This window comes from Polypterus senegalus, chromosome 2 (assembly GCF_016835505.1).
Source record: "Polypterus senegalus isolate Bchr_013 chromosome 2, ASM1683550v1, whole genome shotgun sequence".
Classification (NCBI taxonomy): Eukaryota; Metazoa; Chordata; class Cladistia; order Polypteriformes; family Polypteridae; genus Polypterus; species Polypterus senegalus.
The window spans coordinates 134580750-134602811 of NC_053155.1; the positions used below are offsets into that span (position 1 = coordinate 134580750).

Genomic DNA, 22062 nt, shown 5'->3' on the forward strand with positions numbered 1-22062 from the left:
TATAATTCTCAAGTACTACACAGGAACTATTTTAAACACCTACTGGTTTATAATCTAATCACAGATCTTGCCCTTCCACAATCAAGTGCAGTAATATTAATAAAATGACAAAAAAGAGCCAGACACCCAGTACTGGTCACTGCCTTGTGCTTGATTGGCAAAATATCTGTGTTAAAATATGACTGACAAATGTGAAATTTATATATGTTCTATTTGCAGTGATTGGCTTCAGTAAATATTAATTTCATAATTACAATATAATACTCCTCAATCAAACTATTGGTTTTCTGTATGTAATGATTTGTTGCTGTTAAACTTTGATTGTAATGAAAAAAAAGAAACATCAAAACATTTCAGAATGTAAACTTGAAATTACAGGGTTAAAATGCAAACATTAAAATGCAAATACTAAAAGTTTTTAAACAAGAACAAGAAATCGCTTAACATTAGAAAGTTTCTTCACAAATGTCCTCTCAACCTGTTAATTTGTTTTTTATTAGGAAAGCTGCACACAATGCTCAAAACACATTTTGTTTACCATAAAAATAAAAAGCACTCACTTGCTTGTTTCAGGTAACCTAAACCGTAGATAAACCACTGGCAAACCCACAAATTGCTCTCCCAGATATAGCATCTCATAACTTTTCATGCTTTTTAGAGGGACACAAATAGGAATAGCCTAGCAGAGGAAAATAAACAAAAATATTCTAATGAAGGAACAATGTGTGTTAATGGATATCTGTCATTCTCCTTAAATAATAACCTTAATACATAAAAATGTAACATACAATGAAATCAAAGGGGAAGTGTAATGGATAGACAAAAAATAAGGTTCTAAAGATGCAATTTAAAGTTTTGTGGATTTCAATATTTTTTGATGAGAGTAAACTTTAAAATACTTAACTATAATTCTTTATGACAAGACATGTTTGGCAAATAAATATCAATTTGTCATTTATCATTAAGAGTATATCATACCTCACATGATTTTAAGTCATTTGCAAGCCTTAGGCCTTTGCTCCCATTACAGTAGCATGAATAACTTCCAGGAGTGTTGACACAGGTTCCCTCACAGACATTCTCGGCACATTCATCAATATCTGGACAGAAGCATATGATTAAATTAACACATCATGTTATAATGGAAAAACTGATGCATCTAGATTACCACTGACAATCTGACTGAAATACTACTTTGCAATGAACTTGTAATGTTGTTTTTTGTTTACTTTCAAGTGGAGCTCCTGTTCTTATTCCAGCATTCCTTATGTCAACCGGCTGCCAATATGAGCCTAACTTTTTGTTACTCACATGGATCAATACGCAATATAAAAACAATCTTTCAATTAGTCAAATACTGTGATTCACTTAAGGTGATAGCTCCAGCGATTGAGCAGTGGCAAGATTTTGGCAACTTCAGTCCTTAAATTTGACATGTGTCGATGGGGCATATGTTTCTTACAGAAATAAAAATAATCTGTTTGAAAGAATTATATAATTTTCCCCAATGGAATTTGTTAGAACGGATTGCTGACTTTTGAGTAACATCAGTCTTTTCAAAGCCAAATCACATCAGCACTAATGAGGATGATCCACGTTTTGTAATTAACTTAATGATGAAGACTGCAAGGCTGTTTAATCCCCTGGCATTGTTTGCTCACTCATTTTTAGACAGTTACTCTAGCTTAACTTGTGGTGTGCTGACCGTGTACATCTAGGCGCTTGCTTTACGCACGCACGAATAGTAGTTTGTCCTGTTAGGTTACATGAGAGACTGAATGCATGGACTCTCAAGGTGTGTTTATGATTGTTATTTGCAAAGTGAGTGACATACTCAATAATTTCAGATTGTACATTGTTAAAACAACAATTAAGATACTATCATAGATGATATATATCACACACTCCTAGTACTGAGGATCTGTTTGCTGTTAGTAGTGGCTGTTGAAGGTGAAAAACAAGAAAATATGCAAGCTAGTGTACCCGCTGTCAAGGTAAAATTGAAACGGTAGACCAATATGTTGTTGAAGTCATACAGAAAGTTTACTATAGCAGCCATGGTTATGCAAACTGGAGGCTGAATCCTTATGCTCTCACTAATGGCCCATGAGATTAGCATGCTGATAGTCCATCCCTACTGCCTTAACCTAAAACAGCTTGAGTAAATGTAAAAATAAATAATTTCTTGGCATACAGGGTCTTGTTTACATATATTTTCACTTAAAATATCTCTGCAAAAAGCTTCTTTAGCATTTATGAAAAGTAAAACAACACTTTATTCAGCTGGGCACATAAAATAACAAATGAAGCACAAACAATTTTTTGTGAAACTACTTTACAAATTTTACAACGATACTAACATATTACTGTGAATATACAATATAAATATATAAATATTTGTATAACAGCAGTGATATTTCATTTTATTGCAGTCCGAACAAATTCTCGCCAGATCTTTCTTTGGTAGCTCCCACATACAAAATAGTAGCACTTTGTATAGTCTTATTTTGTTTTACTGCATCTACATCTTCCCACCTGCAACTATGCCATTCTTTAGGGAATTAAAGATACCTAAAGAGAAGCTGTGACACAAGCCAAAAGTAGTGCTGCTGCTTGTAGTTTCAAATAAAAACTAACAGCGTCAAATCTGGGTTCGGGTTTGTGTTGTGATCGTGACTGAGAGGATAAAAGTGAAAAAAAAAGACTTTTACAAGTACTATAAATTTACACCGGCTGTTACAGACGCAAATCAAATGTATGTTTTTATTGTATAATATTAACAATAAGAACAGCTCAATACTCAAAACGGTAAATTTGAGAGTCAGTCAGGATCAAACCGTGGAACTCTTGATTACAAGTCAGGAGTTCTTACTACTGCGCCACAGAAGCTGTTGTATTATACTTGTACCTTTTGTGAAAGTGTTTATTTAATCTTTGGACTTCAGGCTTCATACATTATACAGTTTATGTCTACATTTTGTCATATATTACTAAAATATAAAAAACATTTGTTTTAACGATGCGTTTACATAGATTGTTGTAGAAATGGAACACACATGAAATGCATTTTATTATTATTTCTCTATACAACTCTAGGTACCTGACTCCTGTCCAGTCCAAGGCTTGAACTGGGAGAACTTTCTGCCCATTCTGCAGCGGTGGGGGGATGGAATGGTAGGCTGCTTGCTGCTTGTCTTGATCGGCACATTTATAAGACAAAAGACTCTGATGGAGAAGTGCGAAGGGATTTAAGGTGGGCAAGGTTAACAAGTTTTCTCGTAGACTTTGGTAATTCTAGTGTTAAAATTGTCCAAAATGCTTCCAGGGCAAGATTGCAAATGTCGCAATTGAGCTCCAGCCTCATTGTGTTACATGTTTTGGGCATGCACCAAATTAACATTGTTCTAGACCAAAATTTTTAAATGCCTTTCAGACAGTATTGGTGTTATAATCACTCCTAATCCATTAACAGCTGTGTTTGGGGCACTCCCAGATGGGCTTACAGTGGAGAAGGACAAACAAACTGTAATTGTCTTTACTTCACTATTAGCACAAGGACTTATCTTGCTCAACTGGAAGAATCCTATCCCACCTCTTTTAAGTCAGTGTGTAACTGACGTTACATACTATTTGGAATTGAAAAAATCAAATTCGCACTTAGAGGATCTGTTCAAAACATTTTTAAAACCCAGCAGGATCTAATTAATAATGTTTTAGAATAAGTATTTATATTGGGGGAAAGGATTCTCTCTCTTTTCTACTCTGGATGTTGGCCTTCTTCTCTTTCTCATGGGTGGGGGCTGAACTGAATTTAGTTTTTTTCCAAGTTTGACTGGTTTGTATAGAATGTTATTTGTTTTTAATAAATTCAATAGATAAAAAAAGAAATAATTCAAACTTTATAAACACAACACATATTTGCATTAGCCATGATGCTTCTAGTGTTAAAATGGTCCAATTATATCCATAGAATGTTTATGTCCAGTGTCCCCCAATGACATAGTATATCACACATGGCATGGTCTTAATTAAATTAGTGTCACAAAATCTACTTAAATTAAAAAACAAAAACAAGTCAACTTATTAATTTATTGAGCTCACTCCTTGCACAGATTTCATAGAGAGAGCTTTACAATATTGGGTCCAGTCACTGTCACTAGGATGCTATGCATATTCTCCAAGTAGCTACATATATTTTTCTCTGCCTATTCCAGTAAACTTCTGTATCTCAGAGACATTCATGTTACATTAATTGCTGATTCAAAATAATCCAGAAATAGATGTATGTCAGTGACTGACCACGTTGGACAGGTTATGGGCTGACGCATAGACTTGTTAAAATTCTCAGCAATATAAATATATTATCATGTTAAATAAAATAATACTAGTTTAAATGTCAGTAATTCAATTCATTAAACAAACAATACAAATATTGTAAATAATCTTTTATGCAATGCAACAAACTTTTAAGCTGAGCAACAAACAAAAGCCCACATAATGTATACATAATCACTCCTAGTTAAAAGGATTTGACAGACTAAATTTGACCTAAAACTCATATGACCATATATGAAATAAAAGTATATTGATATAACAAATTGCAAAATATACAGTATGTCAATAAGTTGCCGTTCTGCTTGCTTTTTGTTAATTTTTAGGAAACAGATTACTTTCTGGAGGTAAAAGACAAACTTTTCACATTTTAGGAACACTATACATTAGTTGATCAAAATAACCATTATTAGCTTTTATTTTCTGCATTTCAATCATGTTATTGCCAAAATCAGTCATCACAAATATATAGTAAAGATGGATTATTGTTTTTCTTTAAAAAAATTCAAAACAGTCTGATTCTATATTGCTTTCAATTGCCAACATTGGAAACATAATAGTAGTTAAAACTGGGTAAAAGAGTATTTAACAAAGAAGTAAAATTTCTATGATTTTGAGGATTTTATGCCTATGTGTCAATGACAGAAAATCTCCATCTCATGTTAATTTATGCTTCAATTTACTAATTTATGCTACCAATTTACTAAATAGATCCAAGATCAATTTGATTACAGTTTTGGTTATCACAAACATTCTTTTAAGATGGCTCTTACATTAACTATTCAAAAATATTCTATCTTCAAAGAGAAAATAAGTAAGTCCATCTACCACAAAGATATCTTAAAACAGTCACTTACCATCACAAGTTTTCAATGTTAAGTTATATTTAAAGCCGTGAAGACAAGTGCAGTCATACCCTCCAGCTGTGTTGACACACACAGCCTGCCCACAAATGGTGGGATACATTCCACATTCATTTAAATCTATGAAAAACAAAAGGAAAGCTTTAAGGGTTTGAATTTCTTGTAGTCAATGTAAACAGGCAATTGTCAATGCACATTAAAACACTTAATAAGCGAACCAAAAACAAAACAGTGTTGTTTGTTTAAACATAGCAGACTCTTTCAGAGGAGTTATATTAAAGACATTTACAATAAACAGCAAATCTACAGTACTATGATTTAGGGGAAGTCTATAGAAGGGTACATCACCAATGTTGGGAGGAGTTTGGACATGATAGAGTTCCAGCCAATTTCTTTATTTAAACATTAGTTTAAATGTTGTTTATTTAAAAACAGTGGTTTAAACCAGTACAAATCACTTTACTACGAACCATAGTCTACTGATTAAGCAGAAATATAAGGAACTTCTTACCATTGATAAATACAATCTTTTGTTTTTTTATTTAGACAAGCTTTGCAAAGTATTATCAAAACAGTACACCAAAAGTAAATTATATTCTACTAGTTATTACTGCTTATAACAATTTATCATAAATGCCATGCCCCATTGATGTGGAAAGTGAAACCAAAAACAAAAAAAATGGATAATATGAACTTAGCATAAGCATTGGTGTGATTGTATTTAAGTATGTCCTGAATTTGCTTATATTCAAGAATTTAACAACTGTCTTTCTGAATACCAGAAATTGCCTCTTTTAAGTTGCCTCTTTTTTGTTTTGTTTCAAACTCATATAAGTTCAAACAGCAGAAGTGTGTTATTCATTCTAATATTGGTGTTAGCAACAAAAAGATTACATTGATTTATGTCACTAACACTGAAAAGGAATACACCTTCTAAGTAAATTATTCTGAGGTAAGACTATTAAAGCTAAGTAACATCCAAGAAATGGGTTGGAGGTGAGGAAAATTAGGCAGGTTCCATTCATCAAAGTTTCTGATTTGAAAGTAGTGGAAAAATTGTGTTGATGGGATGTTAAATTTAAAGCATATTTGTTCATAAGATGCAAAGAAGTTATCTATATGCAATTCTCTAAGTGTTTTAATCCCGGACGTTTTATAATCATTAAATACTGTGTAGGTTTGAGAGGACAGAAAGGCGATCATCATGTAGAGGTGCAACAGATAACAACAACAACAACAACATTTATTTATATAGCCCATTTTCATACAAACAGTAGCTCAAAGTGCTTTACATAATAAAGAATAGAAAAATAAAAGACACAATAAGAAAACAAAATAAATCAACATTAATTAACATCGAATAAGAGTAAGGTTCAATGGCCAGGGGGGACAGAAAAAACAAAAAAACTCCAGACGGCTGGAGAAAAAATAAAATCTGTAGGGAATAAAGATAAAAGCTTCTCTGCTTTAAAGTGATTCCTGCAATGATTCCATATTCTGAGTGACTGATGGACAACTAGATTATTAGTATACAGTGCTGACTTTAGGTCTTTGTAAAGTCACCCTTTGGAGGTATGGATGTTTCGAATTTCAAATAAATGAGGTTGTGGACAGATGGTTTACCCTCCATCTCACATTAGCAGGGAGAAAAAATATCGTCAAAATGAACATTCTTTCCAAGCTTTTTTTTTTATTATTATTTCTGAGCATCCTCATATACATTAACAAATTGTTCATTAACAAATATAACTCAATTATAATGTCATTTATTTGGAATTCCAAACATCCATTCTCAAACCTTATTACTCCAATTCAGGTTCATGAAGGACTATAACACTTCTTGGCACAAGGATGCAAGGCAGAAAGCATCCCTGAACAGGACACCTATGAATTTTAGGGTTCAATCACTCTTACAGTCACATTTACACTAATTTAGTGATCTAACTGACCTAACAAAAACATCCCTGCTGAGCCGGGAGGTAAACCCTTACAGACATGGGGAGACCATGCAAACTCCACACCAATAACATCTGGGTATGGTAAGTGAACCTAGAAGGCTAGATTTGTAAGGCAACAGTACCCATCATGAAATATGAAAATTAACATGATCTCATTTAAGACAATTCTCTCATTCATCAGCCAAGGGAAAAAAGAGGGAAAGAGTCATTCACATAAACTGAAAAGGGAAAAAAGATCAAAGTGATATTAAAATAAAAACTATCAGAAGCTCTGCTGGGAGTGAGTCCTGCCTCTCTGATGCCATTTCAGAAAAGTAAGACAGACTGTAGCCTGTATTCCCGGATGGTTACTAGCTTGAATATCTTTTCTCCATCAAACAGTACTTCATACTGCATTATTGCAATGATCTCAAAAGCAGTTTTATTTCACTGTCAACAATATGAATTGGTATATTTAAAAAATTTAAAGTTACAAAATAAATAACAGGATTTAATTCCTTAAGTGAACACAGCAAAAGGAAAAGGAACAAAACAAAGACCATAAAGTATCTGAAGTAAAATATTTTCCTACAATCAGGTCTAATAAATTATTTCCATATCTGATTTGGAAAATTGAAGAGGGAGAAGTACTGCTTAAATTAAATAAGTTGAAATATAACAAATCACCATGGCCAGATAACATTTATCTTCGAGTGTTCAATTATTCTGAAGTCACTGTGCACTGGTTGAACTCCTAAGGATTGACAACAAATATTTTCATGTTATATAAGAAAGATGCTCAGACAGATTTAATTAACTTTACTAGGCCAGTAAGCTTAATGTGCATAACAGGTAAATTAATGGAAGGAATTATTAAGGAGAATATTGAGCAGTATATGGCAAGAACAGGAGTTTTAGGCAAGTCAGAGTTCAGATGGGGGAGGTTGCATTTTACTAACATGCTGGAATCTAATTTCTTTGATGAAGCAACAAAATATGATTAGAATGGTGCATATGAAATAATTTATGTAAATTTTCAGGAAACATCTGATAAGGTTCCAAATCAGAGTGTGGGCTTCAAAGTGAAGGGTGTCGGAGTTCATGGTGAATTATGTAGATGGGTTAAAAATTCAAAATAAATAAATAAATAAAATTGATCTTGATAGGGCTATAAACAACAAGCTGGTGAAGTTAGAAGATAACACCAAGGTAGATGGATTGGCAGATAATCTAGAATCCATTGAGTCATTACAGAGGAACTTGGATAGCATAAATGGTTGGGAGGATTTGTGGCACAAAGTTTAATGTAGATATATGTACGGTATTACATCTTGGATGTAAAAATGTTATATCAAAAGTAGACATTAAGCTCATTACAATAACGGGCGCTAGAACAGTAGTGCATAAACATTAGTAGGAACAGTCTATATTAAATTGCAAGGGACCTTGTATGTGTAATTTCCCCCATAGGATTGTATTTAAATACAATTAATCCATTCCAGACCATACAAATTGTATGTAAATATATATTTTTTTTAAGTTTTTAAGCACAAATATAGTTAATTATACCATAGAATGCACAGCATAATAGTAAACTAAATGTAAAAACATTGAACAACACTGAGAAAACCTTGAACAACAGAGAAAACTAACACTGCAAGAGTTCGCGCTATAGCGCTACAAACCGCTCGCTAAAAACACTTAAAATTAGTTTTAAGCATAGGGAAAAAAATTAACATTTGAAAAATCTGTCATTTAATAAACAACCAAGAAAAGTAACATTGCAACAATGCACGCACGTGCGCGCCTGTGTGTGTGTCTCTCTCTCATATGTGTGTTTGTGTGTCTCTTTCTCTCTCTGCACAGGGAATGCATAGGGAGAGACTGAACACGTGAAGCCCCGCGCATGCGCACTTCAACAGAAGACACACACACACGGATACTTGAATGCACACAGGGTTTTATTAAAGAGGATACACAATGAGAGGTCTAATACTTGAAAATACTGCTTTTATGAGAAGGACTGAGAAGCTGTAGTGGACTTATCACTGTCAACTTCCAGACAGTGTTCAGATGCTATTAAGAAGGCTAACAGAATGTCAGTTTAAATCGCATGATGAGTAGATAATGTGCCAAAGGTTATGTTTAAGGGTTTGTGTTTAACATTATAATGAACTAGTGAGGCCTCACCTGGAGTACTGCTTGGAGTTTTAGTCTCTAGGCAAGAAAGAAAACAGCAGCACTACAAAAAGTCCAGAGAAGAGCGACAATGCTGATTCTACGACTGCAACTTATGAGTTAAAAGGGAAGATTAATGGAGCTGAACCTTTTCAGTTTAAGCAAAATGGAGGTGACACGATTGAAGTTTTTAAAATTATAAAAGAAAGTAGTGTAGGAGAGCCAGGCTGTTACTTTAAAATGAGTTCAACAAAAACATGACGGTAGGAAACTTGTTAAGGTTAAATTTTGCACTAACATTAGGAGGTTATTCTTGATACAGTGAACAACAGATACACAGAGCAAGTTACCAAGTAGTGTGGTAGACAATACGGGTTTAGGGACAATTAAAACTTGGTCTGGCGTTGTTTTGCAGGAATTAGGTGGAAAGGACTGGCATGTTTTGTTTACGATGAAAGACTCGTTCATGTCAAATATTTTCTAACGTTATAATTATTGATCTAACTTTTATAGGCAGTTAATGAAAATATTCTTATTGCTTGAAAGAAAATATGTACTGAAAAACCTAATTACTTCCAAGTTGAAGTGCTTTCTTATAAATCTAGCAAAAAATTAAAACTTACATTTTGCTATAGGTGTTTAAATGATATGATTCCAACATTTCAGTTAATGTGCTACTTCATATTGGCACATTAGAAATATTTTAATTACAAGTTGAAGCTTCCAAAGATAACCCTATTCTAGCCATTTAAAACAACTGGTACCTTGCAAAAAATGAAGACAACACTTTTTCAAGAGAGATGACAGCTGCTCTGGAATTCTCCATTGCTATCAGAAAATCAGACAGACACTGCAGACAACTAAAGTGCTTTAAAGAGCCTTAATTACAATACTTCACGTACCTTGGCAGTTCATCTTATCTGCGGACAAATAAAAGCCATCATCACAAAGACAGCGGAAACTTCCAGGGTAATTATAGCACCGTTGACTGCAAGCACCACCTGATTCTGGGATTTCACATTCATCTATATCTGTAAAAAAAGGTTAAACAATGAGCAGAAATAAAAATTAACTTCTTAATCTAATCATTTGGTCTCATGTCCCAAAGACATGCAAACCTGGCTAATTTGTGACTATCAGCTGAATCTGTTAGTCAGCTCTGACATTCCTAAAACTGTGAAATGAACTAGGCAATGTTTTGGATGGATGGATGTATAGCAGAGCACAGTGGTCTTTATGTTGAACGCAAAATGTTTATCCAATGACATAACTCTAACCCAATTTTTAACAAAGAAAATGAAAGCAAAACACACCACCTGAATTTTAAATAAAACATCAATGATGATGATATACAGTAGGAAACATCTTAATTTCTAAAAATATAAAAGTATACAATAGAAAGACATTATGTTTATCAGATAATTAACCTAATATTAACATGATATTAGTGCACAAAAGAAAAAAAAACAAAGCTCAAAACTCAGGTAAGACCTCAGTACTTGATTTTTACAGTTCTTTAAAACAAAATCATTGTGCCAGAGTGGCAGCATGTTGTATGTTGGTTCTTGTAGACATGTGTGTTTTTGTATATAATTGCTGCTTTTGTGTTTAGGTAATACATTTCCCTAGTTATTATTTATGATTGCCAAACCTTTTCAAACACTATATACAGTATTGAAATTAGACTTAAAACCTGTTAAATACAAAGCTGCTATTTCAAGTTACCTTAACAAACACATCTAGCATAACTCAGATAGGAATGACCAGATACTGTATGCTAAGTATGCTAAGAAACAAGGATGAAGGTGAGTTATCCAGGCGATGACAAAATATCATAGCTACTGACCTCTTATGCTAAGCACTGTTCTGACTAACTTTCGGGCACAGGATATCAAACTGGACAATAAACAATGACTGGCTTTGTAGAGAGACATCAGGAACTGCTGTGTTTTCCATTTCTCAGGAATATAACTGACCAGGAAAGATTAGGCTCTGTGATCCAGCTAGATGGCATTGTCTACTTTATATTCCAGATGAAATCAGCAGGTACGTCGCAAAAGTACTATGTGTGTTTTAAACTGCTTATTTGATCTGAAGTATATAATACACAATTTTCATTTATTTTCCTTTTCAAGTAATTTCTAATAGAATTTCTAAGACAAAACTTAATTATTGCTTTTTCTTTTTCTTGTTTGTAAATTTCTAGTTTACTATGTTGTTCTTTCTGTTAGAAATGTAGTGTAGATATGAATGTAAAGTATACATAGATCCCCTTTTTTGTGGGTATTGACATTTTTGTAGATTGATGACTTCTGTTTAGTAATAAAAGCTAATTAGCTCTGTTTGAGTGTTATAAATATGATACTCATGTCTTATTCTAAGGATGAAATCATTTTGTCCTCCTACAAGCCTATGGCAACTTAATCAGTTACTGCTAATGAATGATTTGCAATATTTATTTAATTACTGTCAGGGATGCCAGGGGCAACGACCCGGCCGGGACAGCATGAGGGACCGGATGTGGGACTGCGCCCACCCTGGATCACGTGGGGGCCGCCTTCCTGGTTGCTTTGGGGGCCACGAATTGAGGGCATGGAAGCCCCACCCTGCAGGGGCTCGTGGTCACCGCCAGGAGGTGCCCCAATGCCTTGGGGACCTGTTACCTCAGCACTTCCGCCACACCAGGAAGTACTGGGGGGAAGAATTAAAAGGGCGCCCGGAGAGAAGGAGTGTCGGGAATCACCTGGAGCTCATCCGGGAGGATATAAAAGGGGCCGTCTCCTTTCATTCAGGGCTGGAGTCGCGTGGAAGACGGACGAGGCACGAGAGAGAGTGTGGAGGCGGCCCGAAGAAAGGCATATTGTGGCCAGGACTGTGTGTTGGGGTTTGTGCACTACTTTGGACTGGGTCTTAGCGACCATTTATTGTAAATAATTTGTAAATAAAATACGTGTGGTGGTGACAAACAACATGTCCGCCTGTCTGTGTCCGGGTCGGCTCCACATTACAAATTGAGCTATGTTAGAAACAAATTTGGCATACATCTGCAGGAAAAAATTATAAGGAGATGAATCATCTCATATGTTTCACTGAAAATAAAGTACAGACCAGAGGGGTTGAACTTCAAGATATTTAAGTCAATCAGAAATATAGAAGATCGCTCACTGATACACTTTCCCAAAAAAATGGTTACTGTAAACAGAAGTTTTTGACTATTAGAAAAACTGTCAGATTTTTACATAGCAAATGCAAAAAAAAAAAAAAAATGGAACTAAAACCAGGCATAAACATAAAGAAAAACAAATTCTTTAAGGACTACTTTTAACATACTCCAGTATAAAGAAAAAGCTCAACTTAACTATTTTTGATAACATATACAGTAATCCCTCGCTATATGACGCTTCGACTTTCGCGGCTTCACTCTATCATGGATTTTATATGTAAGCATATCTAAATATATAACGCTGATTTTTCACTGCTTCGTGGGTTCTGCGGACAATGGGTCTTTTTACTTCCTGTACATGCTTCCTCAGGTGGTTTTCCCAGTTGATTTCATACAAGGGACACTATTGCCGGATGGCTAAGAAGCTAACCAATCAGAGCACGCAGTTAAGTTCCTGTGTGCTGAATGGCTCAGCGACGGAGTGCAGAATTCGATTCCGCGGCGTTAACCAGGAAGTCTTGGCTCGCTCATTCAGCATCAACGTGTTTCGCTGTGTAAAGAGTTAACTTTTGTGCTCTTTTGTGTTTATCTTTGTGCATAGTCAAGCCCTTCATTATGGCTCCAAAACGATCTGCTCCTGCTACTGCTTCAGGTGCCGTGCCCAAGCGCCAACGGAATATGTTAACGATTGCCAAAAAGGTAAACGTTTTGGATATGTTGAAGGAAAGGAAAAGCTACACTGCTGTAGGACACCATTAAGGCATCAATGAGGCTACGATTCTTTTTATTTAAAAAGTAGGAAAGGAATAGAAGATCTATGTCTGCAGTGTCCTTTTAACCATAGTGCAAAATGAGTTGTAAGTGGATGTAATAAGGCAGTAGTCTGGATGGAATCTGCTTTAGGGATTTGGATTGAAGACTGCCAGAAGAAGAACAACGGCGGTGCTACACAGTTGCCTGAAGAGGCTCCTTTAGAAGAGCTGTAACGCTCTCCTTTGTTGTGCAGTCAAACTAAACTAAACTCATCGTTATCGGACAAGTCGTCGTGTCATTGTTGGTGAGCAACCATAATTAATTTTCTACTTACAGTACTTAGTACATACGTTTAGTGTCACTGTACACACATTTACTGTATACAATTTTTCTTGCATTGTGCGTATTTATTGCTGGTGGCCTGTCTATCATAATGTCTGTAACATATGTGATATCGGGGACGCTCAATATCTTTAAAATAATATTTAGGTTTTACTGTATATAAATAGTGTGTTTACATACATAATTTCAATGAATCTTACCTAATATCTAAGAGAATACAAAGGGTTTATGCTGTATAAATGTGCGGGGAATATTTATAAACAGTGTGGGAGAGTTTAGAAGGGCTTAAAATATATAAAAATAATCATACAAACATATGGTTTCTACTTCACGGATTTTCACCTATCTCGGGGGGGTCTGGAATGCAACCCCTGCGATCGAGGAGGGATTACTGTAATTGCTACACTTGGTCACAATCTGTGTCAATGAGACGAACAAACCTTTGAAAACTGCAATGAACTCACTATGGAGTTGGGAAAGCCTCAGGCCAAGATGTGTTATCAGAAGAGTTTTATTAAATTAGAACCAGTAATGCTGAGAATGCTTGCGGAAGCCAAACAATGCTAAACTTTACCAAAGCACAATTTGAGATGTTTGTTATGGTTTTTCCAATGGAAAACAAAGAGCTGTTTGAATATGAATAGGCTATATCCTATAGGCCAATCTCTCTGGAAAAAGTTGTAGCTAAAATAGGCTCTTGCATATAGTAACTATACGTGAAACTAGAAGTATAAAATGTAAAGATAAGAAAGAATTTCGCTATTCAGAAAACATATTCTCCTTCAGTTTGTGCAAGTACAATATAATTCATGTAAAATTGTTTATTAGGCACATATATCTTATTTGAAACTGTCTAAAATGTATTCAAGTCAAGGCCTGAATTGTAAACAGATGCTCGCCTAACTTGGTCATATATTTTAGCAGTAGCACTTAAACCATCTTGAGTTAAAGTTTTTCATATCTCCAACTTGATCTAAAAACATTCCCAACATTTTAAAAGTAATACAGCTAGAGTAACATCCTGGATTGGATTGTCTAACATAAAATCTACTGTGTTATCCTATACTACATTGTTTGCATGAAGACTTATTTTGCTTAATTGTAAGAATCCTAATATGCCTCACATAAATCAAAGATAAAGTGGTGTCTTATATTACAGGATCTTAAGTTGGAAAAGAAATAAATAAATACATTCTTTTACTTTGAGAAAAACTAAAGAATTTCTTAGAACCTGGCAAGAATTCATTATTGCTATTGTAAACTAGTTTCCAAGGTCTTTGTTGGAGCCTTTCTGTCATTTTAATAAATATAAAGGATCACACTGGACCTTTTGTCATACTGTATAGTTCTTCGATGTTGGAAGGGGAGGGAGATTACATGTTTCTTTCTAATCTAGTGTATTATGCCTTATGTTACAATATGCTAAAGGAAAGTTTCAAACAAATTTTTACTGAGGTTTTAAACACCAAATATTTGATTTTTGAGTATTTTCATTTCGCTTTAACTATTATTCTCTCTGTCATGTGTTTTGTGTTTGTTTTATGTGGTCACAGCTGCTATGATGCAAAGATCCATTTCCAGAGAGTGAGGTCCCGAAAAGTGACCAGAGTGATGTCATCTATGTAATGTTGTTTAAATCAGCACTGTGTTTCTTTTTGCATTCTGGATCATGGATTAATTTTTCAAAAAACTACCTGCTTATTAAATCCTCAGTTCCAATTTAGTGTTTTGACTTACTGCTTCTCCTCACATTTATGGCATAAATTTTGGTCTGACTGTCTTTTTGATTTTGACCCTGTATGGTCCTTTACATCTTGTCAATATGGCTTGCCATTTCTCAATCTTATGGCAGAATACCTTGCATGTTTTTTTGGAACACAATGGTTATAACTACTGTTCAACAACAACAATTTACTTCTTGTACAGTACAAAATCACACACAAAGTGCTACAATGGGCTTTAACAGGGCCCTTTTTTTTACAGCCCTCCAGCCTTGACTCCCTAAGACGACAAGAAAAAAAAACATGAAAGGTAAAGAAAAAAAATGTAAGAAATCTTGAGAAAGGCAATTCAGAGACAGATACCTTTTCAGGTAGATTGGGTGTGCAATGGGTTTCAAAATACAGGGTAAATATAATACAAAAAACAGAACACAAGTAATTCCCATGAAAGAGCTACAGGAGATTTGTCTTTGTCACCTCAGGAATACAACACAAAAGCACAAACTACAAAGCAAAATGCAAGAATGCTATATTGCTCGTGTGTATACTTTTGACTTAATTGCATGCTTCTCACAGCAGCCACAACTCCACCAAGAAAGAAAGACAAAAATAAGGATATATCATTCTTTGATTGAATAAAATACACAAATGATGGATAAACAAGCCCAAACTGACTAACTGGCCATCTGAAAAATACAACGAAGCAGAGCTTTTCTGGACAATTATTTCACTCTGTTGATGGATTCTTGGCCTCATGCTTCCACAAGCTGCTGTTTCGACCCAACTCTCCTCCCAACACTAACTGGACCATGAGTAATCTATATACTCCTACTGTGGTCACATCCTGAATCAGGGGAGGCCATAGTAAAGCTGTGGTAATACCAGACCAATAATTTCCTATAGTATGTTGAATTAAAATATAATTGAATACAATAGTTAATGTGTTTTTTCTATACTATGACAAAAAATAGATTATAGCTTTTATAAATCAGAATTTAGCTGTCCAATTACAACTCCAAAACAATTAAAAGATAGGCAATTGGGAAACAGATGTACAATTTCTTAGAATATTCAGATCTGAGATTAAATAAAGAATAGCGGTTAAACAATGGCTACTATGAAGTAAATCAGGAAGAATGCCATTTAATGGTCATCTATTGTTTATGTCCAATATTGATGGTACAACCACTGTAAACATGTTTTTCAAAAACTTAGCTGGAACTGTTTTTAAAGAACAATTACTGTAATAGGTTTCTCTTTCAAAAATGGATATAGACTGTCCCATTTTGCCATTAGTTTAAAAATCACGTAGGACATGATCTGATATAGTGTTATATAGTGTTACTAAATCTGAAAAATACCTCTTAAATTACCTAGCTTATTATTAAAATTATATATATAGTCACTGAGAGTAACATTAAGTATAATTATTTTTACCAGATTATTTGTCAAGTAAGTGAATGTTCTAACAAAAAAAACCAAAACAATTCATATTAACATTTTTATCTTTTACTCTGAAATTATAATTTCAGCACATCTTATGAAGACTTTTCTAATGAAAGTTGTTATTTTCAGTCCATGCAAACTGTTCAATCTGTGACTTGTTTATTTAAATTTACACTCTCATTCAAAGTCAATGCATTTTTACTTTGATTATCTTTGGAGCAGATTTATTTTAAACCTGACTCAAATATAAGTAGCTGTGACTCAACAGATGATTACTGTTAGTGAAGATCTGCGATTATTATAATATTGATAAACATCAAAATACTGTTATTTAATTTTTTTGTTGTAAATTGAGCTTGTATTGCAAGAGAAGGGATAAATCAAATGTATCTAAATAATTACCTTAAATCTTTTTATTATATTCTGAAAGTTAACCCCATGGATTATAATTGAACCTAATGTATGACTATGGGTGTGTAGGAGCTTAAACAATTTGGTGAAACCCCACAGAATAAATCAGGGAGACAAAAAATTCCTAAAGGTAAACATTTTCAGTCATTCAGTAAGGTTATTGGAGTCAATCATTACCTAATTCAAGGCAGGAACAGCATATTGTGTCATGGATAAGTTAACTCTACACCTGATGGTTTCCAGTTCTGTTCCTACATATGAACTACTGAGGAACTCTAAGAAAGTCATTCAATTGACCGTGCGCTGATTGTAAAAATAATATATATAAACAGCTGTACTATGTATAGGTATCTCAAAAATATATATCAGGTAAAAAAGGCAGTGTCTGGAATTTATATAGACGAAAAATGGTTTTACTGTATGACACAGAAGACATACATTAACCACTTGCATCTTTTTTAAGTTACTGTTTTATTTTTTGATCTCTAATTAGCCATGCAAGTTAGATGAAATACTTCACCTCAGGCTGTACTGTATTTAGTTTTACTTTGCCAAAGCAACAGTGGTTTTTTTAATTTTCTTTAACTACAATAGAGAGTAAGCAGAAACACACTTAGGAAAATGTTTAGACACCATGCTAATAATGTAGGAAGAACAACATAAGGATTCATAGAAAGACAGAAGTATGAAAAAAGTGCATATTTTCTGTGATCAAGATAACGAAGCTAACTACCGGGACTGCAATATAAAGAACCAGTGGATGAAAGTGAAGAGGCAAAGAGATTTTAGTTGTGGTCTGTCGCTTGCCAGTGTTAGTACATAAAGGTTTGGTTTGGATTTTCCAGCTCCAACTATTTTGTTTTCTTTTCAAACAGAATTTTCTTCTTTATTTTACTGATCCAAAAATTGCTTTTCTAACTTTTTTGCTGGGAAATTCTCTACTTATATGTGGTTGTATTATTACAGAAATTTACCCGTACTTTAATATAGCTGTTTTATAACATGCCATGTGTACAGCTTTACCTTAAATAAACTGTCATGTTTATAATACATCAGTGTTTTTCCCATGATGATGTCCCTTCTAATCCTTATTATGCCAGTGTCATAAATTCCAAATAATATTCTTAGTAACCAGTTTCTAAAATTCTAAAAGAATGATATAAAAGATACAAGGTTCATATCTATAAAGATACAGAGTTTAAATCCCTACGTAACAATCATTTAAGAGATGCAAATACTGTATTTCAACACAAGAGTTAGTTTGAGCACTGCAAAAAAAGCATTTGCAAAAACTAGACAAAAAAAACTTTAAATGAGAGTTGTTATGCTTTTATTTAGCAAAAAAATCTGCCAATGGGATAAGCAAAATTTACTTGACAAGATTTCTCAAAACATGCTAAATAATTGTAAATACAAGTTTTTTGATGAGTCAATAATTCTTACAATAAGAAAAAAAAAAAGATTTAACATCATGATATAAGTACTTTTCACTTGCTTAGATTTCATTTTTTGCAGTGAGACGAGTCCAACAGGTTTTTTAGTTCTAAACATTAAGTCTGACAAGACTGTGATCAGTCTTAGTTTATAGAGGCTTTGTTTTATTTGTAAGGTAATAGTCCAGGTGGCCCGATTGCTGATTGTTTAATCAATTTTAGTTTTATGGCATTCTATATGACCAATATAGTTCACTTTGACTTTTTGCAGGCTTCGTTAAACTGTGTATTATATAATGGTATATTTCCACCATCATACACTGGTATTTATTCTTTTTCTTCCAGCACATCTATAATATGTTTAAAACAACTTTTCACTGTCTGTTTATGCACATTGTGAAACCTAATAATACCTCTACTATTTAAGTGAACAATAGTGTGTCTTTTTTCTGTAATGCAATAAAAATATATAAATACTAACAGTAACAGCTACTTTAAAATAGTTTTGTACTATTAAGTAGTTACCCAACTACCATTTCAGTAAACTAGTATTGGCATTCATAAATTTCAAAACGTAATTCAGGGCTTGAATTAAATTTGTGGTAGACATGAGTATTTTTCCACTGTACCAAAAAATTGTGGAGGGGGCTATAATCTTTGGAGGGATGTTATCATTGGTTTTATAAAGAATGATATTATTATGGACTACCGAATTTATACTACTATGTGTAAGTACATTTATCCCCTTAATTTTTCTCCCCAGTAACTGACAAATACTGCTTAATATCAACATTACATTAGGAATCCAAATATTTTACATCAATAATGCTGAATTCTTGTGTACCAAGATAAAGGAGGATATTCTCATAAAGAATGCTGTTTTTGCAGTGTGCTTTTAAAATCTGGTTTGTCGAATAATTACTCTGTTATGTTTGTAACTTTTGTTGTTGTTTGCATCATTAACTAGTTAAACTACTAACATAGTAGATTGATAGGATGTGGGTCTTAGATTTTTATTTGGAATGTATCGGCTTTCTTACAAAGCATTTCTTATTAATGTGGTGTATCTGTTTTATGCAGTTCAAGGTCACACGAAAGCATTTGATGCAAAGTGGGAATGAATGCCAGTCAAGGTACCAGTCTGTGTTGTAAATATTCTTCATACAAATTGTTCCTAAATATTCGGTTTTCTGATTCAGGAATGTATACACATCATTTTTTTTAAGATTTGTCATTTTCTTTCTACTTTGCATAGAGAGTGACTATTTCTTTCTACCTTCATGCTTACTCAGGTCTTGTTTAGCAACTCAAACGTGGTAGTGATGCTACAAATAAACTACATGACTATGATTTAATATGTATTGTCACAGGGATGAAACATCTACATGCACTAAGCCTGTTTTGCTCTCTTTTGTTGAAGGACCAGAAATGCGTCAAACAGGATATGCGAGGCCCCCAGCCCAGCCTTAGAGGGTAAAAAGGAAAAAGACACTGAACCCTCCAGTCATATAACATCAGATTGTGACAAAACGGATAAAAAGGAATGTGACAGATGAAAGGGCATTTAAGTGCATCCTCCATGTAAAAAAAATAATTAAAGAAGAAAAAAAATAATGGGAACTTTACTTATCAGACAAACAAAAGAAAAAAAAACTTGCAGTATCTCACCCTGGGAAAACAGTATCAGTTAAAAAAAAGACATAGTTTTTTTTATGTTATTGTAACTCAATTATTGAGCACTCTACATCCAGTACCAATAAAAAGCCAACACAGTGTCATTGTCAAGTGTGATATTAAATTTATATATGCAAGACTTTATAGTATACAGTAAATATTCCTTAAATGATTATGTTTGTTTCTGTGTGGAAAATGGGCTTAAAAATTAGCATTAACATACTCTTTTTGAGAATCTTAACAGGAACTTTTTATTAAAATTAAAATAAAACAAGTAGTTAAAGTTCAGAAGTAACAACAGAATCAGGGCTATGAGTATAAGAACCTTTTTACTAAACAACAGTGATATGAATACATACAGTACATTATGTATTAACATAATAAATACTATAAAGAGTATTAGCATGGGTGTTTTTCGGTAAATATGGGATGCATAAGCCTGTAATTATCTTAAATTCTGTAACAAAATAGTACATTAAACACTAGTATAGTATCCCTAAAAGATATATGTTTTTACTGGAGGTACACTGGTACAGGGCACTGCTGCTTCATGAATATGGTATCCTGTTTATGAAACCCAAGCCTAGTTGATGCCTGTATAGAATTTACAAGTTACAGTGCATTTGGAAAGTATTCACAGCGCATCACTTTTTCCACATTTTGTTATGTTACAGCCTTATTCCAAAATTGATCAAATTCATTTTTTTTCCTCAGAATTCTACACACAACACCCCATAATGACAACGTGAAAAAAGTTTACTTGAGGTTTCTACAAATTTATTAAAAATAAAAAAATTGAGAAAGCACATGTACATAAGTATTCACAGCCTTTGCCATGAAGCTCAAAACTAAGCTCAGGTGCATCCTGTTTCCCCTGATCATACTTGAGATGTTCCTGCATATTAACTGGAGTTCACCTGTGGTAAATTCAGTTAATTGGACATGATTTGGAAAGGCACACACCTGTCTATAGAAGGTCCCAATGAAAACAGTGGCCTCCATCATCCGTAAATGGAAGAAGTTTGAAACCACCAGGACTCTTCCTAGAGCTTGCCTGCCATCTAAACTGAGCGATCGGGGGAGAAGGGTCTTAGTCAGGGAGGTGACCAAGAACCCGATGGTCACTCTGTCAGAGCTCCAGAGGTCCTCTGTGGAGAGAGGAGAACCTTCCAGAAGGACAACCATCTCTGCAGCAATCCACCAATCAGGGCTGTGTGGTAGAGTGGCCAGATGGAAGACACTCCTTAGTAAAAGGCACATGGCAGCCCGCCTGGAGTTTGCCAAAAGGCACCTGAAGGACTCTCAGACCATGAGAAACAAAATTCTCTGGTCTGATGAGACAAAGATTGAACACTTTGGTGTGAATGCCAGGCGTCACGTTTGGAGGAAACCAGGCACCGCTCATCACCAGGCCAATACCATCCCTACAGTGAAGCATGGTGGTGGCAGCATCATGCTGTGGGGATGTTTTTTAGCGGCAGGAACTGGGAGACTAGTCAGGATAAAGGGAAAGATGACTGCAGTAATGTACAGAGACATCCTGGATGAAAACCTGCTCCAGAGCGCTCTTGACCTCAGACTGGGGCAACGGTTCATCTTTCAGCAGGACAACGACCCTAAGCACACAGCCAAGATATCAAAGGAGTGGCTTCAGGACAACTCTGTGAATGTCCTTGAGTGGCCCAGCCAGAGCCCAGACTTGAATCCGATTGAATATCTCTGGAGAGATCTTAAAATGGCTGTGCACCGACTCTTCCCATCCAACCTGATGGAGCTTGAGAGGTGCTGCAAAGAGGAATGGGCGAAACT

General features: G+C 34.4%; 1 protein-coding gene across 2 annotated transcripts in view; it reads right to left on the minus strand.

The window, feature by feature from the left end:
* pros1 (protein S) overlaps window positions 1–22062 on the minus strand; it is a 116110-nt gene that overhangs the window by 57430 nt on the left and 36618 nt on the right. For both annotated transcript variants that reach the window (XM_039744669.1, XM_039744668.1), the window contains exons 6-9: window positions 10213–10341; window positions 5190–5315; window positions 979–1100; window positions 561–679 (exon numbers count right to left, since the gene is read on the minus strand). In XM_039744669.1, coding sequence (XP_039600603.1) covers window positions 561–679; window positions 979–1100; window positions 5190–5315; window positions 10213–10341 — 496 coding nt within the window. The remainder of the gene's footprint in view (window positions 1–560; window positions 680–978; window positions 1101–5189; window positions 5316–10212; window positions 10342–22062) is intronic.